Source organism: Vidua chalybeata, chromosome 2, assembly GCF_026979565.1.
Source record: "Vidua chalybeata isolate OUT-0048 chromosome 2, bVidCha1 merged haplotype, whole genome shotgun sequence".
Lineage (NCBI taxonomy): Eukaryota > Metazoa > Chordata > Aves > Passeriformes > Viduidae > Vidua > Vidua chalybeata.
In genome coordinates this window covers 37,936,248-37,961,612 of record NC_071531.1, presented here as the reverse complement: position 1 = coordinate 37,961,612, position 25,365 = coordinate 37,936,248, and the positions used below count along the sequence as shown (strand labels likewise).

The 25,365-nt window shown below is 35.7% G+C and overlaps 1 protein-coding gene across 2 annotated transcripts in view; it reads right to left on the bottom strand.

The window, feature by feature from the left end:
• FGF14 (fibroblast growth factor 14) overlaps positions 1–25,365 on the bottom strand; it is a 376,169-nt gene that overhangs the window by 67,221 nt on the left and 283,583 nt on the right. For both annotated transcript variants that reach the window (XM_053935886.1, XM_053935887.1), the window contains exons 2-3: positions 20,420–20,530; positions 12,176–12,279 (exon numbers count right to left, since the gene is read on the bottom strand). In XM_053935886.1, coding sequence (XP_053791861.1) covers positions 12,176–12,279; positions 20,420–20,530 — 215 coding nt within the window. The remainder of the gene's footprint in view (positions 1–12,175; positions 12,280–20,419; positions 20,531–25,365) is intronic.

The window sequence follows — 25,365 nt, the reverse complement described above, 5'->3', positions numbered from 1 at the left end:
TGAAGCTTCTACCACTATAGGCTCACACAAAAATAAGTCTATGGAAGTCATGAGGATAACAAGGTTATAGGGCAATTTTTAAGACCAGGATTGTGGAACTCCATGCTATATTTCTGAGTTTGATGCATCTTCAGACAAATAAAACTGAGCATGCCTTATCACAAGTAATAAAATCTTTGATCTGCCAGAATAAAATATCATTTAGTGTGAATGTTGCATCTTGTCTGTCTCTAACATGGCCCATGTCACTGCACTTCCTATTTGGGTAATGAACAATTTCAAGTGAAGCTATGTTTACCATGGCTAGTTTCTGACAATATTCACTAGTGAGACTGTTTTCATACAGTGAGACTGTTTTCACATAATTTGCAGAGTTTGAAGCAAACCTGATATAATCTACCTGTGGATCACCTAATCCTAATCCTTTCCCCTGTCTCCCTCTTTCTCAATGTCATACTTGCACATCCAAAGCTGTGAGTTGGACAAAGTAGTTCAGATACTATCTCACTATTCCTCATATTCCTCATATTCCAGGAGGAGTCACCTCCACATGATAAATCCTTGAAAATAAAAAATCAGTTCACCTATCTTCTACTCTAATTGTGTCAATTGAAGAAAAGTGACTTTGACAGTTCTGAGCACCAGGCGGGTATCTGCTGATACTTGTCAAAGATGACAGTGAAATTTCTCTAAGTATTAAGGGAAATACCAATTTTATCTTTCATTCTGTTTTCAAATGCTATTCTTCAGCCACCTTCAATAGTCAGATGAATGCTAAATGGGTGATAGAATTGGCTCAGCTGATGCTTCCTGAAGTTGTCACTTCCAATGCCTGAAAGGCTGATTCCTTCATCTCCTTTGCTGCTTGTGCCAATAGATACTTGAAAATGAAGAGACAAGGGCACACTCCTGATCTTCAAATGTCATGAAGAAAATAGTCAACTCAGTCCTCTTCATGAACAACTAAATGTTGAAACAGAATATTAAATGCTGCATCTTCCTAAGTTACCCTAACCCTTAAGAGAAGCTCTCCAGAGAAAAAAGGGCTGGGGGGGGGTGGGGAGAGGAAGAGGAAAGTACAAGGTTGAAAGCAGGTTGAAATTAAAAATGCAGTTCTACTACCAGCATTTGTTAGTATATCATAGATATCAGCATTTGTTAGTAATCATACTGAATAAAATGAAGGAATTCTCCCTGATATATTCTGTTTAAGAAGCTGAAAGAGAATGATGCTTACACTTATACAAATTCTTCCAGTACCTACTGAAGTATAGACAAATAGCTTCAGACCCCATTGGAACAAATGGAAAAATTTCTACCAAATTTAAAAGTTATTCTATGCCATTGGTTCTCTATTAATTACACTTTACTCTTTTGTTTGACTAGACTATTCTCTCATTATCATGCCAACATGTATTTTGTACTTCCCTTGGCAGGGAATATCAAACCCATCCTAGGGTAAAGAAAAAAATACCAACAAGAATTTTGGAATGCCACTAATCCCAGGCAGGCAGGTCTACTTTTTATTTAAAATTTTATAAAAATAAAACTTTTTTTTTTTTTTTAATAAACCTATACTCATCCAGTAATACATAACATTGGGGAGACAAATACTAGCAATATTTGGCAAATAGATTAAAAAAAAATCTTATACTTCTACCTTTTCCTAACATAATCTAAGCTGCTTTTAAGAGTAGATCTTTTCATAATATTATTCTCTTTCATGATGATGTGGGCTGTGCTAAGTTTTGGCCTGTAGCCTGAACAGCAATGTGAAAGGGTATAACTGCTTAGGGGACATTAGTCACAACACAGAAGTCAGATGCTGGCCAAGAGGGACATGAAAAAGAGAACATATTATGCTTTTGAAATGTTGGCTATATTTTGTTTTGCGCCTGTGGTATAAAATCCTTTCTCCATCTTTTTAAAATTCACCAGCTGTTAGGCAATTCTGCAATAAGTAAACAATTCCATGGTGAATTAGGCAATCACATTTCTTTTGTGGAAAACTTTGGGTCTTTAGCTCTGTACATCTGTGGAGTCACAAAGTACTGGTATTTAATTTTCACGTTGAAACATTGTTTTCAGTTTTGCAGACACAATCACACTAAAGATTAAGTAATACCATGTAAATGTCTGGTAATGCTAAAAAATCTTATCAGTCTATTAATAAGCCAAAGCTTTCCACAACATGATATGCTATTGGAAAAAGAAAGCTATGGGTGCACAGAAGGAATTAAGCCTTCAGGTTTTTGTTTCACTTACTCAAAGGACAAGGTTTTCCTACAAATCCTGTCTATTAAGTCCAGGTATTCATGATTTTCCAGGTAGTGGCAACATATAACTTTTTATTACAAAAGGTTTAGTGACAAATATATCAGGAGAACAGAATGTAGAGATGAGTCACATCTGAATTCAAACACAATGGGGTGACTTTTCTACTCACCCCTACTCCAGCATTTTTTTCTGTAGTAAAATTCAGGTTTTACTGCTGATTTTTCTACAGATTTACGATTCCTTGTGAGACACCCTTGGGGAGAGAAAATATGTCCCCAAGGCTGTATTTGTAGTCTGCTAAAAAAAAAGAATCCTTGTCAAATCAACAGAAATCAGTCAAGAGAGCTTTTCATCTGAGAGTGGATAGAAAATGCTGAATAAACATTGCACAACAAACTCACCAGTTTAACCCTTCCAAGAGGGATTTCTGAAAATGCTCCGTTATGTCAGCCCTGATACCTATGAGATCAGCAACTGTAATTAGCATCAGAACTAGGCCAACAATTGGTATTCTGAAAAATATCAGATCCCTTCAATATTTAGGCAGTATTTTAGAAATTTAAAATTGGAATTTTGAAATACACTAAGCTGTGGGCAGAAAAGGTCCCACCATTGCTAGGAGTTATTCTGATGCCATGCCACAAGTAGTGCCTGGTCAACAAGAAGACAAATGAACCTCAAACTTTCCTTTGGGATGTCTGTTTCCACCTAAAACTGCCTCTCACTGAATGGTGTCAGAAACGAGGGAAAGAGGAGAAGGCAGGAAAGAGTCACACCCTAGTCAACTCCTGGCCCTGTATGGGAATGAAGATCTATGATATTTGTCTAAATGAGCATAATGACCATATAAGATCATGCACTATCCATGGGAATACACCAAGGAACTATGGTAGAGAAGGTTGCCAGCAGGTAAAGAGGAGGACTGAGGAATTTGACAAAGCAGGAGGAAAATCTAGACTTGATGTTTAGCTAACTGTGTACAAGTTGCTGGACACTTGCTTTCCTAGTCAGTTTTGTACAGACACATAAATATAAGCGTTAACATGCTTATTTACACTGTAAATGAACTGTAATCAACAGTTAGTTACAAATTTACCAAAAGGGAAACAAATGTGGTTCTGAGTTCTCCCTTCTGAGGTTTAGCTCCCTGGGAAGGTTTCAGGGGTAATCCCAGCCTTTCTGTTGACATATTCATCCAGAGACTTTCACAGGTCTGAAAAGCTGCACACAAGATTCCTTGTCACAGAAAATCCCATGTGGAAAGGTAGTGGAAGCAGCCCTGTCCTCTGCATAATTATGTAGACATAAGAGAGGGGACTATGAACACCCTGGGGCAGGTCCCAGATTAACAAGCTCTGCCAACATGTGAGAGGCCAAGGTAAGGGGTCATTAGTCAGGACATGCAGAATCAGCACTTCTGCGGGCCTACCCAGATGGTCAAACTTGCATGCAGGATCCAGCCCATGGCTAAAGCTGCCTTAGAAACAGAAATATCCCAATTTTTTTTCACAGGGACACATGGCATATGGGAAGATTACAAGGGATATAAATTTATCACTGACCATCAGTCACTAAACTTAGCTACACATTTGACTATTCAAATGAAAAAATTAATGTACTACAACAATAAAATAAATAAATGTGTATTATGGCAATGTGAAACAAGACCCTTAAAAAATCAAGAATAATAGGATACCTGCTAAAAAAATGTAATGGATATTGTGTATAAATCAGTCATCAAATGCATCTATGGCTTTTGTCAACATCTGATATTTACAGGACTCTATCTTTTATACAAAGCCCTGTTGTATAAAGTTGCACACTACAACAACATTTGATATATGTCACACTTCTTTTGAAGTCTAATCATAAGGACCACATCTGATACAGAATTATGCTGTAAAAATATTATGATAATATAATACATACACTTGAGCCACACCATCCCATTATAGGTTATGAGTGGTACCTTAGAAAGTTCCCTGAAATTATAGGATACCTGCATAATTTTCTTTAATTACCTAGGTAAATACCATTCTTATCTTTTGTCTTGATATTATTCATTTAAAATGAATATTCTTATAAAGGTATTTAAAAATTTTAGAGAAATTTAAAAAAGACAAAATATGAATTTCACTATTCCATTTCTGCAAGGGAATGAGGATTTTTTCTCACATAATGAAGGCAAATTTTTGCTTCAGCATCTGACTGAAGCAATTCTTCAGACAAACAGAAATATTTTACAATAGATGAAATATCTAAAAGCTCTCAGTTAATTTCTGTTCATCTATCTTTCTGTCTACACACATACCTGTTGGAAATAGCCCCAAATAACAGAAGATGCATTAACTATGCAGTTACAGAAGTGATAGCGCATGTGTCTAAGTGTTCTACTCCATAGAAAACTGAGGCTTTTTCTTACCTACACCTCTTCATGATGGAATAGGAAGTCTTCTCTACCCTGTAAGAACCCCACTTATTATGAAATAGATTTCAATTTACCATAAAATCCTCCAAAAATTGTCTTTAGTATTTTCAATATTTATTAACCATTAATGGAAAGAAGTAGTAGGAGTTTGTTTTGGAAACATGTTTTTGATAATTTTCTAAAATTTGAGAGATTCCAAGTCCTTGGTGGCTTCCTTCCTTACTTGGATGCAATGAATGAGTAAGATTAAACAGTAATGAATGGAAAATTAGAAATTTCGAACATGATCCTTTTTACTTGGGAAGTGACAATTAGAAAGGAAGTAAGTGAACAGAAGGCAAGAGTGGTATACAATAGAGAGTGAGATGCATTCAACATTTAGGATTATTGACAACCCCGAATTTCTAGGAGCAACAGAGAATAAATAAACATCCAGAATAGTGAGTTGTATTTATGCAACAAAACAAACATTGGCCAAAAATGCAGGGATGTTACTATGAGAGACAGAATTGCCAGAAGCAGAAATTTGACAAACTTGATTAAGCTGCTGGTCCATCAAGCCTGGCTCAGCCTTCATCTGTGACTGTTGCACAATAGCTCAGAGACAAACCTCCTTCAGAGCAACTGCTCTATATGATGCTGTACACTGGGGAAAGCATTCCTCTCGGTCCCTGTGGCAGTCATCCTACTTCCTGAAGCATGAGAATAGATTACCTCATTTTAGCATACCTACGTACAGTTACTATTCCTTGTCATACAATTATTGAAAAATATCCAGCTGCAGCTGCAGACTCTGCGATGGTCCATACTTTGCCAAGTTTGGAGGTGCAACTTTTATTCATGGGGCATTTGTATACATTCCAGGGAGAGAGAACACATGTAGTAGGAGATTTTTTGCACAAGGATATGAGAAATATACATGAGATAGGAAAATTAATAATTTAAGCAATTAAACTGTTTCTTACAGATAAAAATTCAACTAGATCCTGGATACTGTAGACATTAATGAAACAAACATGACACACATATTTGGTTTAAGTATCAAGAAGCAGTGTTGCATATTTTGAGTCAAATTCTGTTATTACCCCCAGCACAGCATTTAAATTCCAGGAGGAAACTATGGCCATAAAGTAAGAAGCCACACTAAAATACTGTATCCTTATATATTCAAAGCAGCATTTTTCATTAAACAATATGGTTTATGAACAGTAGTTCAAATAGTAGCCATTTATGGGTGTGAAAAACTCAGAAAGGTAGTAATCAACATAAGCACAAGACTTGAACAATAGTGATATCATCCTAAACATTTCTACAATGATGATATCATTATAAGGTTTTCTGCAATACTGTTCTGCTCCACTGTGCTATTTATCCATTTTCTTATATTCCTTCTTATCACAGTCTCCTCATGTCAGTCTCATTCCATTCATCTCTTCCCTTCTCACTTCTCTCCTGCCCTTATCAAACTCTCATGTATCTCTGCATGCCTCCTTTTTCTACCTTATCTTGTGTGTGAAAGCATTGGCTTCAGCACATTCAATCAAAAATGTGAAAACCTAACCCACTGAAAAAAGTCATGGACTTAGTATGTATTTCCTTTTCTACTACATGCTGTAGCAGGGACATTTGGCACTTTTTTGTACAATATAGCAGGGCTATGTTATCAGTTGTTCCTTAAGTGCTGCCATAGAATAAATAAATTCATTAGCAATTTTCTGTATTTATTTTTGGAAGGCAACCTGAGAGACAAATTATATACCTCCAAAAACAGATATAAATAAGCATAAATCATGCAGATATTTTCCTCCTCCCTGTCAGTGTTTTTCAACTGCTGGAACATGCTGAACTTGTTCACCTTTTGAGAGATGCAGCCCACTTTACAGAGGAACACAGCCTTGAAACATGCTGTATCCTGCTCAAAAAAATCTTTTTTAATATGAAGCAAATATAGGTCACTTTCTCACTGATTCCAGTTCAATAAAAAATAACTGGAAATGCAAAAATGATATACATATGTAAGGAAGCACTTTAGTGGTAAGCCCTTGAAACAAGTGATTTTGCATAAGGTCTGTGCCTTTATACTCTTAAAAATATCACACAATCAGTTTTTGAAAGTCCTTACCAGGAGCTGTGATTTTCAAATCATTAAAAATACCCATTTTCCTCTCTCCAAAGGGAGCCAGAATACTTCCAAGATACAGATAATGACAAGTGAAATAAGGTCCTATCCTTTTCTTAGTAAAGCCTGTGCTGGAAGATAAATGTGTGGGAGCAGGTTGAGACCCTAAAGCATAAGTCTGACATAAGAAAGAAAATAATGTTTTCTGTTGATCACAATATTATGAGACACTCCACTCTGATGTGCTTACATTTACGAAACTACAGATACCACAAGAGCAGTGAGATTTACCCTTTTCTGATATTTAGCATACTTTTGGCCACTAGAAATAAAAGTCTTCATCTTTTAAATCACAGAGCAAGTTCTATTTGTTACTTTTTCTCTAAACAGATAGATTCCTGACTATTTCTACAATACTTTGCAAGGTGGAGAATGATCTTTGCCAAAACATAGGTCAACTACTGTTGTAACAATGTTGTCCTGATGTCAACATTAACCCTTTTTTGATTATTCTTGTAAAAAAATTTAAAATTTTAAAACATCGCATTTCCTCTTCAGTTTTATCTAGTTTAAGCTCCCTTCTACTCTGTTTATTATAAGGTTTTATTCAATTTTGAGCCTTCAAAGTACTGCACATGCTAAGCTTTGCTATGCCAAAGCATAAAGTGAGGCTCTATGAAAAGCTAGACAAAATATATTTTTCATTTGACTTTGATATGAATATTAGAAATACAGACTACTTCAGTTCTCGCTCTTTTCCAGGCTTCACTGAAGGTGCTCCTATGTTCTTGCTTGAGGATGAATTTTATTCTCCTCAGAGAGGTCAATTATGTGGGCTTAAAGAAGTGGCAGAAATAACAGCATTGGGAAGCTACTGAAATGTCAGGAGAAATCCTCAAAGGCTTTTTTTTTTCAGGTGAGAGTTGCCAGAGTGATAGAACAAATACACTGCTCAGCAACAGATATTGATGTTCTCTCTCTTTCATGAAGGCTGTGACACAGACTGATATCTTACTGCAACAGAAACACTGCCCCAACCAATACCCTTCTAACACCCTCAACACTGTGTACTGTGGCAGATCAAAAAAAAAAAAACAAACCCCCACCTCACAAGGAGATTATTCTGTTAAGTAGTGTGACATTCCTAATTCTGAAATACTTTACAAACAGTTGGTAAAACCTCACAGAAATGCAGCCATGTCTCTCCAGTACTTTCTACATCCTTCCAGTGAGGTTCCCACTACCCCATACCCAGAAGAGGACCTCTGAAGCCACAGTGAACAATGGTGGAAGAGGGGACCAGGGAGGCTCAGTCATCTTTTAAAGCATCAGTCTTAAACCACACAGTGAATTCCTTTGACTTTGATACCGGCTGCTGGACAATAGCACAGGTGTACTCTTTCCTCTCTGGTTTAGTTCACATCTCTGGTTTCAGAAAATGGGCAGAAGAAATGGTGAAAGAGGAAACACAAAGAAGAAAACACAAGCAGGTTAAGATGTTCTAGACAAGATTTTTCCTTGTCTACATTTTGGATTTTCCTTTTTCTTTTACTCTGGATTTTCCTTTTTCTTTTACTGTACCCACCAAAGACAGGTAGTACAGTAACAAACTGCTCCTATGATGAAAAAGGTAACCAGTAGCCCTTCCAAAAATTCACAGATATATCAAATAATTCTGGAGAAAAATCCATTGATGCAAACCCAGAAGACTCTCATATCCTCATCACAGGAAAATCGGAATAATAAAATGGACTAACCTATTATAAGTTTTACCTCTGAATTTATCCTGCTAAGATAGCAGGAAATCCTAGAAACAAAACAAAACCTGCAGCCCCCTGGAAGTTGAACTAATGAACCACTTGCAAAGGGAGTTGATCAAAATTAACATCAAACCCAACTAAAGCTTCTGCCAAATACTGCACTGCCATCTTCCTGCTGCAGGCAATACCTGTTCCCCATGGAGAATCCCTGCAGCTGTGCTCCCTTTTTCAGTGCACTGAGCCGGTTTCGTTCCTTTTGATTTTGACAAGACAAAATCTGGAAATGAAACCTCATCTTGCTCACCCTTTCAGAAGGAAGAAAGGAATAAGGGATAATTTTTGACTTTAACATATAAAGTCCATAACTATAATTTCAAAGATCTTGCTAGTACCTGAGATGGCTCTCTGGGGAAAAATCCCGATTGTCCAACTAGCTTTCACAGTTATTTAGTCAGTCATAAATATGAAATTATTCACAGTTCATTAAGCCATCTAAAATAAATTTCAACTCACTTTTATAATTCTCATTGCTCATTGTTAAAAGAACACAGAAAAACACAACATGAAAAGACTCTTGTTCTCATATTTCATATTAGAAAATAATTAATTATGGTATTAAAATAATTACTCAAAATGCATAGAAAAAATCATGTTATGTTTTTGGTAAAAAAATGGGAAATTTCCTCTAAGGAATTTTGCAAAACCCTATCAAACTCCCAAGATTCTTCTTCTCCTTTATTTGACAAGGCTTTGATAGTGTATGTTAGAGACCTTGGCTCAATCAATTCTCAAAGGACAGAATACAAATCTCAAGTGCTGCAGCAGGCAAAAGAGGTATGAAAAACTCTTGAGACTGATCTTCCTACACAATTTGCTGTCCTCTTGTTTCTGTTCCAAGGAATACTGACATAGCACTCTTCTATGAAGTTTCTGAACATTTTTCTAGTTCTAATTCTGAGAAATAGTTGAATAAATCTTAAATATGGCAGAATAAAGGAGTGGGGGAAAGAAAAAATCTCAAACTGATGTAAACAACCATTAAAAAAAGGCTTTTTAAAAAGGCAAGAAATAATGTAAATTTTCATTTGACAATCTGTTTGCAAAATTAGTCTGTCACTGTACCTTTGTTTTCTTCTTAAAGAACACACAGCAGCTTCACACATAATAACTTTCCTGTCAGTGCTGTTGCTTAATTAGTCAACGTGATGTGAACCTTATGATAAAAATAATTGAGTTGGGGCCTTCAGTCTCTGAAGAGAGGTATCAACATGTAGGGTATTCTCACAAGATACAGCTTTCTTATACTGTGAATATGAATGTGATGGGAAGAAGGGACACCCAGCTATTGTGTGGAGAGGGACTATACAGAATTTCAGTCTCAACTTAGACTAAAAATGCTGCTTAGCCTACAGGGCATGCTTACATTTTTTAAATCTTTATAAGAAAATGTAATAAATATAAATATATGTACATTTTAACTATCATTCCCATTATGCAGCAGTTTTTTTCAGTGATGGCAGTTGGCATATGAAACTTAGAAAACTTTCTTCTCCCATTCTCTCCTAAATAGCCAAGGGAAAAATATGTGACATGTAATACAGAACTTCTGCATCTAGGTGCAACAGATACACAGATGTGAAAAAGAGTCAAAAAGTCCACCAAGACAGTACTAGAAAAGAATTGATTAAAAAAAAATTTCTACAAATTGTGATATATAATTCTGCATACACTATTTCTTTATCTTGATTCTCAGAAGACAGACTTCTTTCTGATGCTTTGTCATTTTATATTCAGATGCAATAGTCTTTAAAAGGTGAAAGCAGGCAATTGCTGAGACAAAAATGTATTACCAGTGTTGTCAATACATTAACATGAAACAAAGAAACCTGTATTACAGTACTGATATTTTGAAACCAATGTCTTTAAATTTTGATCAAATGCTATTTTTTTCCTTCTTGGCAAAACTATAAGTTGAAAATAATTTTGTAGACATAACAAAGTCTCCTGCTGTGTTTTGTAATGCGTCAGTTTTGTAATTTAATGGGCCACTCATCTTTCATTCTCTTCACAAGGAAGAGTAAGCAGTACATTATAAAAACACTCACTTCCTTGCTTCACTTAACTTCATTTAACTTGAATCATTTCCAGAATAATACATTAAAACAGTGCCTACCACAATTTGTACATGTGTGGTCCCCCTGCAAAATTAACCATCAGGAAACAGCACATTTTCTGAAATTTGTATTTCTTTCTGCAGGACTGCGAACTCATTTCAGGAACAGTGCTGGGCAAGAATGTACTCTTCACTGTGCCAACACATTAAAGAAACTGCTCTTCATGCCATGATCCAGAAATTACCTTCCCCCACAATGCGATGGAACTGGAAAACCAGTAATTCATTTTCTCTAATAGCTCTAAGTTTTTTCTTCAAGTTTTCTTCCTTCTGATAGCAAATATTGCATGTTTTCCTGTGATAGAATTTTTATTTGAACAGATGTAAAAAAAAAAAGGTAGAAAAAACTGCTGGAGTTCCCAGCAGGCATTTTATGAGGAAGGATTTTCTCTTTGTCATGACATTGGCATTCAAGATGAGTTCCATTTTTTTCTTCCTAATTAGCTTTTGCAAGACAATTGTGTGTTTGAAACAAACAGAATACTTTCCCTCAGGGCATCAGAAACTTAATCTTTCCAATTTCCTTTCAATGGACATTGAAAACAAAGCAGTGTATTGTAACTCAGTTGGGAATTAAGAATTATGTGATCCAAAAAATGGAAAAAGCACTCTGTAAATAAATTTAACATAGATGTCAATAAAAATATAGTAATGAAAAATCCTTTAAGCCACCTTGTTAATATCTGACAGAACTGCCTGTTCACAATAAAGGCTGTCGGTCTTTCAGAGGAAGTTAAGACCCTAAATTTATACAAAACTGAGGAATTTTATATTCATAACATACTGAGTGATTAGCATCAAATCATTTGAAATATCATAAGCAATCTGAGGTCTTTCCAGTCACTTTATCCAGCAGTCTTCTTTGTGACTCAAAAGAGTTTTTTTAAACTTTGATGATTCTACAGAGGTAATAGTCCCTCACAGAACTCTTTATTTTCCTTATATCTGATATAGAAAAATCAATAATGCTAAGCATACAGTTACAAGATTATGGTGATAAACCATAAGGCTGTTAATGAGCTTTTAGATGGAAGTTGCACTCATAAATCTTATCAATAAAAATAATGGTTGGAGCAGTTTTTGGATTCAGATCTACAAGTCTCTAAGAAAATAATTGCAAGTCCTTATTTTAAATATTGAAGAATTGAATTGAAAATTATAATCTTTGTGGCTTATGGCACTCTACCGTGACAGCCTGCCAGGAAAAGAGGTCTGTGGTATGTGCTTTTAGGATTGCTAACATTCAGACTTTTACACGTAGTACACAGTAATTTCTACTGTGTCCCATTTATGCTACACACAAGCATGGTGTGTGCAACAGACATTACAGAACTTCTTAAAAGTGGACAGGAGTCTCATTCCTTTGTAGATTTCAGCTTCAGCTGTGCCTCCTAAACACAGTTCAGCAAGGTACTTACTGATGTGTAGAGGAAACCTTCTCCATTTAGGGCTATATACAACCCAGTCTTTACACCCTGGATAGCGACAACTCGAAGTCCCACTGGTATAAGGTTGAATAAAGCTGAGAAGAAAAAACATGACCAGATATAAATATGCTATAGGTAATACAATAGTCTAATAAACATCATTAGCAGAAAAGAAAGAAAAACAGTTCCTGTATCATTTTTTATACTTTTAAAATTGCTTCTTTGATTCTGTCAAGTAGCTCTTTATTTTCCTGAGCATTTTTATGGTATTCAACTAAAAGGTGCCCTCATTAAAGACTGATGTCAAAGGATCTGTGATTTAATTATTTTTGCTTTTGTGAATGATATATTTGATACAAGCAGTAAGACACCGGTGTCATGTAATGACAGATGCTTATCATAGTTGATAAAAGCACTGAAATATATGCTTGACTTGAAATGTGCATAAATGTTATTGAACAGAATACAGAACTTGGGGTAATAATTAGAAAATAATTAGAAAACCACCTAATAACAAATACCCTAGAAATCCTGTATACCTCTGTAGTAATCCAAACAGCCACAACTTTGATTACTATCTGAAAAAAAGACCAGTGTGAAGAGTGGGAGTTTACCAGCCACACCACAGAAAAACACAAGTTGTGTAAGTAGGTGGCATGAACCAGTTCTTCTAAAACTTATGCCAGCACACACCTATATTACATTTACTGACTCATGCTAGAAAATTAGATACAAAGCACACATCAGTTTTGGAAGAAAAGATCTGGATGAGACAGAGTTTATGCTAAATGTTTTTCCACTGTGGATAAGTCATGGATTCCCAAGTCTTTGGAAGAAAAGCAAAAGCACAACCTGTGTATCCAACATATGCACTGGGGACTGTTTCTACCAAGTCAGGTGTCAGGAACACAGTAACACCTACAGTGAGTTCCTCAAAATTTGAGAAGGACATCCATAGGTGTGACCAAAAAGTGTACTGGATGAGGCTATCTATAATCATAAATCCAGAGCTAAAGCCCAAATCAAGAGAAAAAAGATCATGTAATTGCAATGGATAAATACATTTCTCAAAGTGTGAAAATTCCTGTTTGGACAAAAGACAAAAATCAATCCAGTTTGTTTATGATGAATATGATCAAGTCTTTACAACTGAGAAAAAAAAAACATAAGTAGACTACTAGAAATATAGGCATGTATAAAAAAAAGATACACCTTTCCTTCGGCATTGTCATGCAGAAAAAGAATGTGTAACATCAGGTAATTTTAGGAATACACAAAGCCAATATAAAGCTAGGAATTGTAGTAGAGTTCTTCCTAGAGTGGTAGAAAGAAAAATATATTGAAAAGGGCTTCAGAAGAACTGAAAACAATTTAGCAGCTTTACAAAGAAAATAAAAGAGATGACAAAAATAAGCACAAATAAATATCATTTTAATTTCTGTCATTTCCAAAATTTTCCATTATGCTAGAATATTACAGTGCTGTTTACTAAAAAAAAAAAAAAATATTTGGTACAGATAAGGTTCCCTCTCTAATAAATGTAAAACAATGAAATATGGCACTCACAGAAAAGATATCCTAAGAGTATATAGGCTAAAGACTGCATGGCTTGAGGGCTTTTAGTTCAATGTAATTTAGAAGTCAAAAATTAATTATAAATTCCTCATTATCCATTCATTTCATTATCCTCAAATGAAACAATGTCAAAACCAGCAAAATCACTGTTGTGGGTTGTGGATGGGGAGTCTGTCACAGCAAAACAAAGTATCAGATGGCAATTGAGTTGGGATTTTTTCCTAGAAGAAAAGACATTGCAGGAGCAAACCATGCTAAAGGGACTGAAGAAACAATTGAAGGGACACAAGGAAGGAAAAACAAACAATACTTATATAAAGAAAAGAGGTGAACACAAAAGACAAGTCAGCCACAAGAAGTAAGTCAGCTAATGAAAAATAATTTGTACTCATAGTGGTTTAGTCAAAAATTCTGAAATGTAGATATTATTTACCATATTAGCAATAAAATTAAAGCACCAAAGCTAGAAAAAAAAAATCCAACCACCATTGAAGAATTACAGGCCTGTAACACAGCAGTGTTTTGTGCAGCCTGTAAAGTTACTGAAGTGGCATATAGTTGCTGGTGAATTCAGAAAGAACTGTGGAAGGCATGTAATGCATCTTTTACTGCCACCAAATTTTAATTGGAGATTTTCAGAGATCCTGTAATTAGTCTAAACCCTTAAAATTTGAGTGTGACCTGAAATGCTGCAATTCTGCACAGTCAGAATATTCAATAAGCTTCACAGAATCCTTCAGACTTGAGGGAAACTAGGGAAGCCAGTCTACATTCACCTATTGACTGACAAATGTTCAGCAATGGGTTTCATACTGGGGACAGCAAAACATGCACCAATAAGGCACAGCATGTGGTTTTAATGCACTTTGAAGCAGGCCAAAAGAAATTCGATTTCCTCCAGAACCTGACTGGGCAGTACTCTTCACTGAGCAAGACTTTTGTGTTCAATTATGCATTTCAAACTTTCCTAGGATTCCCCTGTGCTATATCTCACTCTAGTATAAACTTGCTCTGAGAAAAGCAGAAAGCCTTCTAGAGTCTGCTGGCATTCTAGTTCTGCACAGCCAAACATATGTTTTTTATCTGAGGGGGTTGCTAAAAAGAGCCATGTCCCCTGCTTCCTTCTCTCTTTAAGAAAATTATCTGAAACCTGTTATCAAAATCTGGGGAGTTTTTACGTGCCTAACGCCAGTTCAGTGAGTCCACAGATGAGTTGAGGGGGGGACACCCTCCAACAGCCCAGGAAACAGAGCGGTGCCTGGTGCTCAGTGTTGCCATGCTGCACACTTAAGTAGAAAGCCTGAAAATTCCAAATATAAATAGAATGTGGGAACATCAGGGAAGACAAGGGAACTGATTGGCAAAAATGGTGCAAGCAAAACCCTTTCTCCTTGTCAGTGCTAAGACTGCACACTCCCTTAGCTTTGCTTTGTATCCTATCTAAACCACAGCTATAAAGCATTCGGGTTCTCTGCCTTTTCCTAAGGCAAGAGAAGAGGCCTTTTCCTGCAAGCCTACTCCCACCACAAAAAAGATCAGAAAATGGGGGGTGGGGACAGTTAGCAGGAACAACTGGCATGAATAAAGGTTATTTGTTTAGGTTTGTTGGAGGAGACTTGCAGGAACTCCAAATCTGAATTGGATTCTAATCCTCAAAAAGTTTTAGCAAAAGTTTGAGTCCACTTTTTTTTTTATAAGCAATCACTCCTTTCTTGAGGAAAACACAAAACCACCATATAACGTTTTCCTTCTTTTATGTTATACCAACACAGTCCATTAACTTGAAATCTGAAATGCCTGTAGTCAGATATTTCCATATAGTTGTGAAAGTCTATTTAGGTACAACTGACTTGTAGCTACAAGAAAATTGTTATTACAGATTACTGTTTTTCTCAAGACTCTTGCTACAGACCGACTGCTTAAGAGTTCTGAACTTGCAGCCTCTTCTTCACTGCCCTTGTGGCAGTTAAAAAAACTTTCCACGGTACCAAATCTCCAATCAGATCAGGGCAACTACTTCAATTTATTTTCATCTGCGGGCCCACAGGCAAAAATGACAACTCCATCAAAACATCTTTTAGATTGGCAATGACTGCAAGGAGTTTGGTGTTTATAGAGAATTGTCCATCCATTTCTTATGGAGCAAACCAATTCTACCTGGCCGATCTCACAGAAGAATTAATTAAAACTTTTTTTCTAAGTATGACTGAACATTTACCTGTCAGACTAAGATTATCCCAGTGGGAGAAACAGGCTTACCTAACTCCCAGAGATGGTGTAAATAGATGAGTAAATGCCTGTATAATTCTTTGAAGATAAACTTCAGTAAAAACCAGTGCAAGCATCAGGCTGCAGATATTTCAGTGCAGTAATCCAAAATTAACATTCATTAATCCAAATTTAACAGCACTGCAGGTGTTTTTTTCCTAATCTTTATGTGCTTTATTTCTGTCTAATTACCTCCTTTACCTTACAAGGGTGTTGTAAAGGTTATTTTATGAGTACCTTCAAACCAAATTATGATAGTGGTAGGTATTTTATAAAGACATTAAAAAGTTAATACTTCCGTGTTCAATTTGGAAGATATAAATAGAAGTATGCATGAAAAGATTAAAATAAAGGAATGTTAAATGGTTGCAGGATTTCTTGAAGAGAAACTCTACCAGGCACCAAGCACCACAAAGGAATTTAAGCATGTTGCAGCATAGTAAAAGATGTGCACAGCACAGCCAAGTACATTTTCTTGGATAATGTTCACTTTTTCATTTAGCAGTTTATGAAATAAGACTACTAGGTAATGGTCTTTTAATCAGAGAATATTATAAACATGTTATAAACACAACTGTAATTTCATAAGGGGTACAAATTGCAACATTTGAGTGTTACAATCAGGTCTGTCACCTATAAAGGAAAGTATCATCATTTATGTTGCATTTTTTCAGTGGTTGTTGGCTGAGATACACTCTAAGTGAATTAAAACAAGCTGTAGAGCTGAAAGATTCAGGGTTTCAATCTCAGAAATTAAAAAGTTGGAATTGTCTGTTTCTCAAATTAATTAGTCTTCCTACTAAACCTACCCTTCATTCATGAGACAAAACTTTGAAGATAAACCAAAGCCTAAAGATGAGCAGGTTTAGGTGGGGAGGACAGGAGGAGAACGTAATGCTAGTTACTACAAGCACATATGGAGCGCATTTCTATCTCTTTGTGATTTCTGTGCAGGAGCTTGTTTTTCTTATTTAATAATGATGAGGCCAGTGAAGCAAGCTGCATTTGCACCTGTGAAGTCCAGGAACATTAGAGGGAGTGTGATAGCTACACTGAGTAGGACCTCAGTAATGAAAGCTACAGCTTTAACCACAGTCACTCCTGCCTTTGCTACAAGCAAGACACAAAAGCAAATCAGAAACTGAAAGGTATTAGAGAAATTAAATTTAAAAAAAAAGCTAAAACAAGATATCACTAAGACTGGGGCAAAAAGAAATACAGACTGTACACACAAGATTGTTTGGCTAACAGCCTTAATTTGGGAAAGTGATTTAAGGAAACTCAGCACCATTAACCAATAGGTGCATTAATTACCATTGTTTCATGAAACATTATTATCTTGGAAAAGTTATAAAACAAAATTACAACAATGAACTGAAACCTGTTGGTCTGTTTCAGTTGGGTTCTAATATAATGGCCATCAACATGAGTAGACGAAACTACATTCATGCAGTTGCACATCACGTCTTCCTCCCTATTTCATGCAAGTTTTTTGCACACAGTGATACACTAAAAATGCTGTCATCTCTCTCTGCAGTCTCTAGCCTATACGCAAACTGGGACAATGGGTAGCTGATTAAAACAGCTGGTACAACTCATTTTGATTTCAGATAGAAGCAAATCTTAATCTTAGTTTGAGCTACCTTTCTATAACACTGTGACTCCAAAATGTGTAAAGTTATGTTTACTGATATACATGTAAAATGAGTACAAAATTATCTAGGCACTTGAGGGAATTTTAACTTCAAGTACTTCTCTAACTGCTTGACACAGAATACATGGCAACAGCACAAAAAGTAGCAGCATGACTAAGCTTCAAACAGTTTCCTTGCTGAAGACAAAAGACATCTTTTTTCTCTCCCTCGCTCCTCGCTCCCTCTGGCTTCTATGACACCCAGTTACTCAGTGGGCTCTCTTCAGGGACAATGAATAGTGCAGAAGACAGGTGGAAGGCTGGCAGAGATGCACACCCTTTGGCAGTCTATATTTCCTTTTTTTTGAAACACACTTTGAACGGAAGTCATCACCACTATCCAGTATTCTATCTGTCCTATGGATAGCTGATACCTGTCCATCCCTTCACCCACTGGGCACATTAAATGGGCAGCCTGCAAGCAACACAGTCAGAAGCAGGATTTTCTCCCTTGGGCAGCTGCCAAAAGTTATTCACTTGTAAGGCTCAGACAGAAATTATCATGCTAAGGAGCTCAAAAAATAAAATCTCAAAACACTAGAAATTCTATCCATTAGAAAATTATTGTTTTAAAGTGAAAGAGAGAAGGAAAAACAAAATATGCTACAATAAAAAAAAAAAAAGCAGTAGGAAAAAAAAAGTTCAATAGGAAATGAAAGGCAACAAAATGGAAAAGGAAAAAACTGACTGGCAGCACAAGAGAAACAAACACATATTCATACAATAATGAATATACCAAATAGGTAAGTATTTTCAGCTCTTAATATAGTGTTGATACATATATGCAAACAAAATTTCAGATGTAGACTGTAGGCCTTCCTGGCAAACACATTAGTTTTGCATTCTTCTGTTCTAAACTGTCTTTACGAAAAATATCGGAAAACTGGAGTAGTTAAGAAAAAGTTAATCCCACCAGTTAAAGACAGAAAAAAATGCCTTTGTGGAAAGAAACCTCCACAACTTTTTAGCTAAAAAATAATTTTGGAATAAAGCAAATTATCTAACAATATTTATGCAAAATACACAGTACTTCTATATGGTATTTGGTTGAGTTTGGAGAAGTTCAACATTTCAGAATATTTATAATATAGACTATCCATTCCACATTTTGGAAAAAGAAGAATAAGGGAGATGGGCAGAGAGCTGGAAAATCAGAAATGCACAGAAGAAGGGAAAGAGTGAAAAAAAAAAAAAAAAGAGGATGATTTGTGAAGCTGACAACATCAAAAAGAGAAAAGTAAGGCACTGTGGTTTCGCTTTGAAAAGACTCCACATCTATAGAGATCTAAGAGTTAAAAAACCTCTCAGAAATAACAATAAAACATTATAGAATTGTTGCAGTCATACACACCTTCTCGCTGAAGCTGAAAATAAGAGAGTTGGGCAGAGGGAGAGAGATCTGCACTTATACCCTAAGACAGCTCTTAGAACTCATCTAGGCAAAGTGTAAAAAGTAAGCGTAATCTTGTCTTTTTTCAGGTCTTAATATGTACTCCAGTACTGAAGTACTGGAAAGATGGACACATGGAGGGAAGAAAAGAAACAAGGATGGGGGTGGGACACAGAGGGCATGGAAGGGGAACAAAAACACTTGGAAAACAAGCAGAGAGATACACATAAAAATATATTAAACAATTTTTCTCAATTAAAAAGCCCTCTAAAATAAACTATAAAAGATGATCATGCTATCTGCTGATGAAAGGTGTTATAAATGACAGCTGTGCATCAATTAAAACAGGGACTTTATCAATGTAAGGCAGAAACCTCAAATACCTTAATTTCTGCAGCCTAATTTCAACATTTTTAAGGAAACTAAGGGGTTATTTATGTATGCATAATAAGAAAAATCTTGTGCATTAAAAGTGCTTAAAATAAAATTCAAGATGACACAGAAATGTTACTCAAATATGTCATGATAATTAAAATAAACAAAATACAAATCAACTGTTTCTAGAGTAAGAATAGGTTTGTTTAATTACCATTTGCAGCTGAAGTTATCAAACATATATATATATATATATGCTCATTGAATGTAGCAGTATCATAGGAAAAGCATACCAAAGCAGCAACCCACACGGCCTTTCAAGACCGCTTCTGTTTGGAATATTTTTAAAAACTGCCACTTTTGCCATCTCTATAGTGGCAAAAAAATCATTGGAATTCTGGCTGGCGTAGGATTTTTAGCCCCAAAATTTTTAGTACCTTCAGCAAGGTAATTTAGCTTGTGTTTATGAAGGTCTTTGATAGTTTAGCATACATTTAATTGCTTGTAAATTCAGATTTTTCTGGGAAATTTAATTTCCATGTCTTGTTATTTCTTTGTTATTTATTGGAAAATAAAAAAAAATATTAGATAAAGAGTTTTTATTAAAAATTATTTTAATATAATTTTACCACTTTTATAAAATTATCAGAAGACATTAATTGGCCTAAATATCTCCCTCCTAAGGTGCATGAGCACTTACGCCTTCCCCTTCAGAGGCAACACATTTAGGCCAATGTCCTGCACGAGCCATGCTGGTGGTCACCAGGCTTCGAAGGGACAGAACCCTCCTCCTTGGGACAAAACACATTCAGAAACCCTCCAAAGGCAGGCAGGCAGGCAGGCAGGCAGGCATTAACACGGTGCCTGTGCATACACATTCGAGCGATGCGGTCTGCGTGTGCGATTAAGACATTCCCCTGGGTCAGTCACTTACTAGAATTACTGCTGTCATCCTTGGTTCCATCGAGACTTCCATCGGGGTGCATTTGCAAGTAGTAGCCTTGCCTGCAATATAACCTGGTCACTATACCCTTGAGCTGGGGATCTGAAAGACAAACATATTTTGTCACTAGCCTCAAAGCTTTTGCCAAGAGTTATCCCTATTTCTCTCACTGTAGGAGGATGTTTGGTGAAGCAGCAATGCTGTCTTAAAAATAAGTACTACAACAGGATGTGTGCTGATAGAGATGGAGAAAAATCTGTCTGCAGAGTATTGTAAGGTCAGTTCTATGTCCTGTTCTCTACCTCCAAAATCCTTCATTATAATTAACAGGTAAAACAGAGAAAAAAAGAACACCCAAAACACCCACAGTCAAAAGCTTAAACCATATTAAGCCCTGCAAAAAAATTGTAGACTTCAGCAACAAGTATAGCCCATTAGAGAAACTAACAAAACATTTGAAAAACCCTACTGGTTTCATATATGTTAGCAACTTACTGTACTGCACATAAGTTTTAAGGAAACTGTGAGGAAAAGGTCTGTTTCCTTTCCTATCAAAAGTGGTAAACTTATCGGGTGCAATTTGTAACAGTATAATCTGAAGTTCCCAGAATACTTTAACCAAGCTAGAAGCACATCCAACTCACCTGCCCTCTCCCACCCCCCAGGGAATAACACACACACACAATCAGGGCAAGACATAACCTTTGTTCAGCAGAAAGAAAAAGCTGAAAAAGCTCTCAGTGAGATAAAGCTACAGGAAATCCAGGTAGCCTGGAACAACGAAGGTTCTCCATTTAATACTCTGCATTTATGAAAACTGCCAAGAATTGGGCAGGGAGTGCCGAGCCACAAACTCTTTAATTCACAGCACAGATGTTACCTTACCAAACCACAAACTCAGCTGTTACAAAATTGTTTCAAAGAAGGCATTGCATCTTTAAAAAATTCAACAAAACTACCTCCATGTCATATCATTATTAATATTGTTAAACATTAACTATTAGGCCCAGTTCTTCCAGGCAGCCAGTACATAAATTTGGGAGAACATTGGCATTAAAATGTCTATATCATATCATGCTTAGCTGTGCAATAATGAATTAAATTCATAAATACTTTGATACAGATATATAATAAAATAAGCATGTGAACTTCAAAGGAAGACAGAGAGTATTTTCATGCAAGCCTGTGGGCAGAATACAAAATTTGTATATAATTGCTCTCACAATTAATCATGCTGGGTTACTTAGGGTATCCTAAGGGGATGTAAAAACAAACAGTGATAAACAAAACTGCCTCTAAATGGTATGTACTGAAATTTCTGTAGAGGCTCAGTTCTATGAAATTACCCTGCAAATATTTTTATTGAATATCCGAATTACAAAGTTATATTAAACAATAAGCCCTTCTGAATTAAAAATACAAGTTAAACTGTAAATATAATTTAAAAACTGTTACTATAAATAGTAACACTGTAAGATTTCTGAGGCATGGAAATAAATAATATGGACAATCAAAGATCAACATATAAGCATATGCAACTTAAAATTTTAAAATTTATTTAAACTGAAAATTTTGCTTTCTGTAAATTTTTACATTATCAAAAGTTTGTCTTTATATATGAAAACTCAGAAACAAATATTTTTTAAAATTTAAGCATGTTAAACTGTAATTCATTTGAATATACTGTTTCCATCAATTTCATCAGGTGATTCAAAATTATTTTCATAATTTAAAAATAAAAATTGAGTTCCTTTAACACAGTCACTATTCCAGTCAAGGTATGCTTTCAATGTGTACTTCAAATTGACAATTTTAAACATGCTTGCTTAAAACTCATTAAAAAGGCATCTTTAAAGACTAAATAAAAGTGTAATAAAAATATTATTAAAACCAGATCTTTAAAAATTATTTACAGGAAAAGAATCAGCATTTTGAAGAACATTTTCTATACCCAAGGAATTATGAATAAATTATTTTTTATCAACATTTTCTAGTGCAAAGATGTTTTATAGGAAGGCAAAGTACAGTCAATTCTCTGTCACCAGCTGTTCACATCTACTACTTCAAGGGAAAAATGTCAAACTTAGAAGTGACTTTCAAAGTTGTTTTTTATACTCATTCTATTCATTTTTCTAAATTGAAAAATTAAATATAGTTTCTAATAATCATTCATCTGTTTTCATCAAATGCATTATTTAAAATTAACCCTGCTTTACCAGCTATCCAAAATTATATCTGAATGAAAGTGAAATGACACATCAATCTTGATGCAAGTCAAGCATAAGCAACAGTCACAAAGACTACTCCATACAGCTTCAAGGTAAATATCTCCAAGATGAAGCAGACAATCCTGTCAGGCAAGAAGTTTATCTCTTCTCCTTGCAGAAAGATAAATTACCCTTTCACATCCTTTTTGAGACATCTGAGCAGCAAGCAGAGAAGAGAAATCTGCTAGTCCCTGTATTTCTGTAGCATTTTATCTACCCTTTGTCTCTTAATAATATTACAGGAACAGTCTTAGCTTCAGATTATTTACAAATGAGTTTCTCAAATCCTTGTTGACCACACTTTTTTTTTTTTTTTTTTTTTTTTTTTTTTTTTGTTTTGTTTTTTTTTTTTTTTTTTGTAAGCTAGTGAGCAACAATGCCCAGAAACACCAGCAGAAGACAGGTGCTGCCTGTCCACAGGTGTACTGGGTGTGTCACCTTTTTTTAACTCTCACCAGAGTGACAGACAGACCAGCATTTATTCTTACCCTTTAACCCCCACAGACGTTTTTATCTTCCTACATGTAAGAGAAAGAGAATGGCAAGAAAATACAGCAAAAAAATAAAGCAGAAACAGGAAGAGAGGAGACAACCTCACCAAAGAGCTCCTGGTTCCCATGATTTTGTCACAGAAATTTTGCTACAAGTTCTCTTTAAGTCCTAGCTGCCACAGTGAAATTATTTTTTGAACAGTATAATTTCTATTTAAACACCTTGATTTTAGGGGAAATGAAACTAAAAGAAAGCAAACTTCACCATGCATCAAAAATTATGGAAGAGTTCAACATCTCCTAATGATTTTTATAAATTTTTTTTTCCACCTTGATTTCCGAGGTTGAACAGTTCAGCATGACATGTCAGCAATGCCCTACATTGGGAAAATTATTCTGACTTGTCATTATTAGAGGTTGTCTCTTAAAATTCAAAGCTCTACTGAATGGACAAAGCAACACCTCCTCAAACCTCTCTTTCACAGAAATCTGTGTGACAGCAGCCACTTGCAGCCCACTTTTCTTGCTTTTATTCCTTGTCAGTGGTGATGGCAGGATGCATGATTGCAGCTAACATGAACACTCTGTCAGTATCTTTTCTGATGTCCTCAACAAAGGCTGAGTTTAATTAAGATGTCTTCTCCCTCAAATAGTGGCTACAAAAATGGCTTTGGCATTAACTCATGACAGGCTGAGTGCAGCTCTTGCTCTAGCAGAATTATGACACTTTATATTTTGAATTGTGAATATTTTCTGTTCACATAGATAATGGCTTTCACAAGTACTTCCCCACTCCAACACACTGTCAGGACAGATGTATTTAGAATCTTTATAGATTTAAAATAAACTAGGGAAAAAACTTATTAAATATGAGTGTTAAAACATAGATGAATTTAAAACGCTAGAAGAACAGTGGTGAATATGCCTATTGTATATTTTAAAAATTAGTCCCTTAGCATCCACTGGAGTTTTAATTTTTAGTTTTTTACCAAAGCTTTTTTTTTTTTCCTGTCATTATTTATTTCCTCCCTCTTCTGTGCAAAGGCACTAAATAAATGTCTGCTGACAAGCAAATGCTTAATGGGAGGGTAGTCTCACATCAACTCACATTCTTATGGAGAATAAACTGCATTATCCAGTCAGCTACCAGTCTGCCACAAAATGAGTCTCTCAGTGAGCCAAGCAAAAGCCAGTATTTAGAGGTACATTCTGCTCAAATAGCAGAGCATCAAACTCATGATAACAGCACCAGGTACTTCATGTTTTACTCATCTTTTATTCTTTGCACTTCCATCCGGCAGTTTTCACTTGTGGATAATTTAGTACTAAAAGTACCACTCATATTAGTCCAGGGGAAAAAAAAAAAACAGAGCATTTTTTATTTATGGTTTATGGTACTCTGACATGACTTGGCTGTTATGTCTTGCTTGCTGATGTTATGGTCAGCATTTGTTAGCAATCTTCTCCCTCATCTATTAAACTTTATTGAAATATAATAAAACCACATTATAGTCTGTATTAGATTTTTTTTAAAAAGTTAATCCCCTCAAAATCTTGCAATCACAAAATTCCTTTTGTACCTGGGAAGTAAAATACCCACTCAAAGTCCAGAGTGTCTCATCCACTCCAGGCACATCTCCCTATTATTTTGTAAGGCCTGGGACAAACAAAAAGCCCCCGTTCCTGACTTCTCACACAAGTGTACTCTAACAGTAGTGTGTGTGTGTAGGGCGTGTTGGACTGGAATTCTCGCCATCTCTCTTACTGAAATGTCTCTACTTTGTATAATGATTAATTAACCCCCTGCAGGCAGGTTAGACCCCATCCACTACACCACAGTTCTAGACATCTTCAACCCCTCACCAACTTCTGCACAGAAACTTATTGTTGCTTCAGATTAATGTCTGGATACTTTTTAAAACTTAAAAAAACATCTCTGTAGTGCTTAGTATTTTAGAAACTTTCCACTAAGCAATTCAGCGCTGGAAGCAGGGAAAAAGTTCCATGTAGAAATTACATTTTCTTTTTTGTATTCTCATTTCAGGTATTTCAGTTCCCACTTTTTTAATGCCTTTCCCAGTTTTCAAAAGTCATCTTCTTCTCAAGTGTACTGCTTCTGCTATATTGCAACAGGACTCAAACAGGTACAGTCGTTACAGATGATCACATTACATTTCGC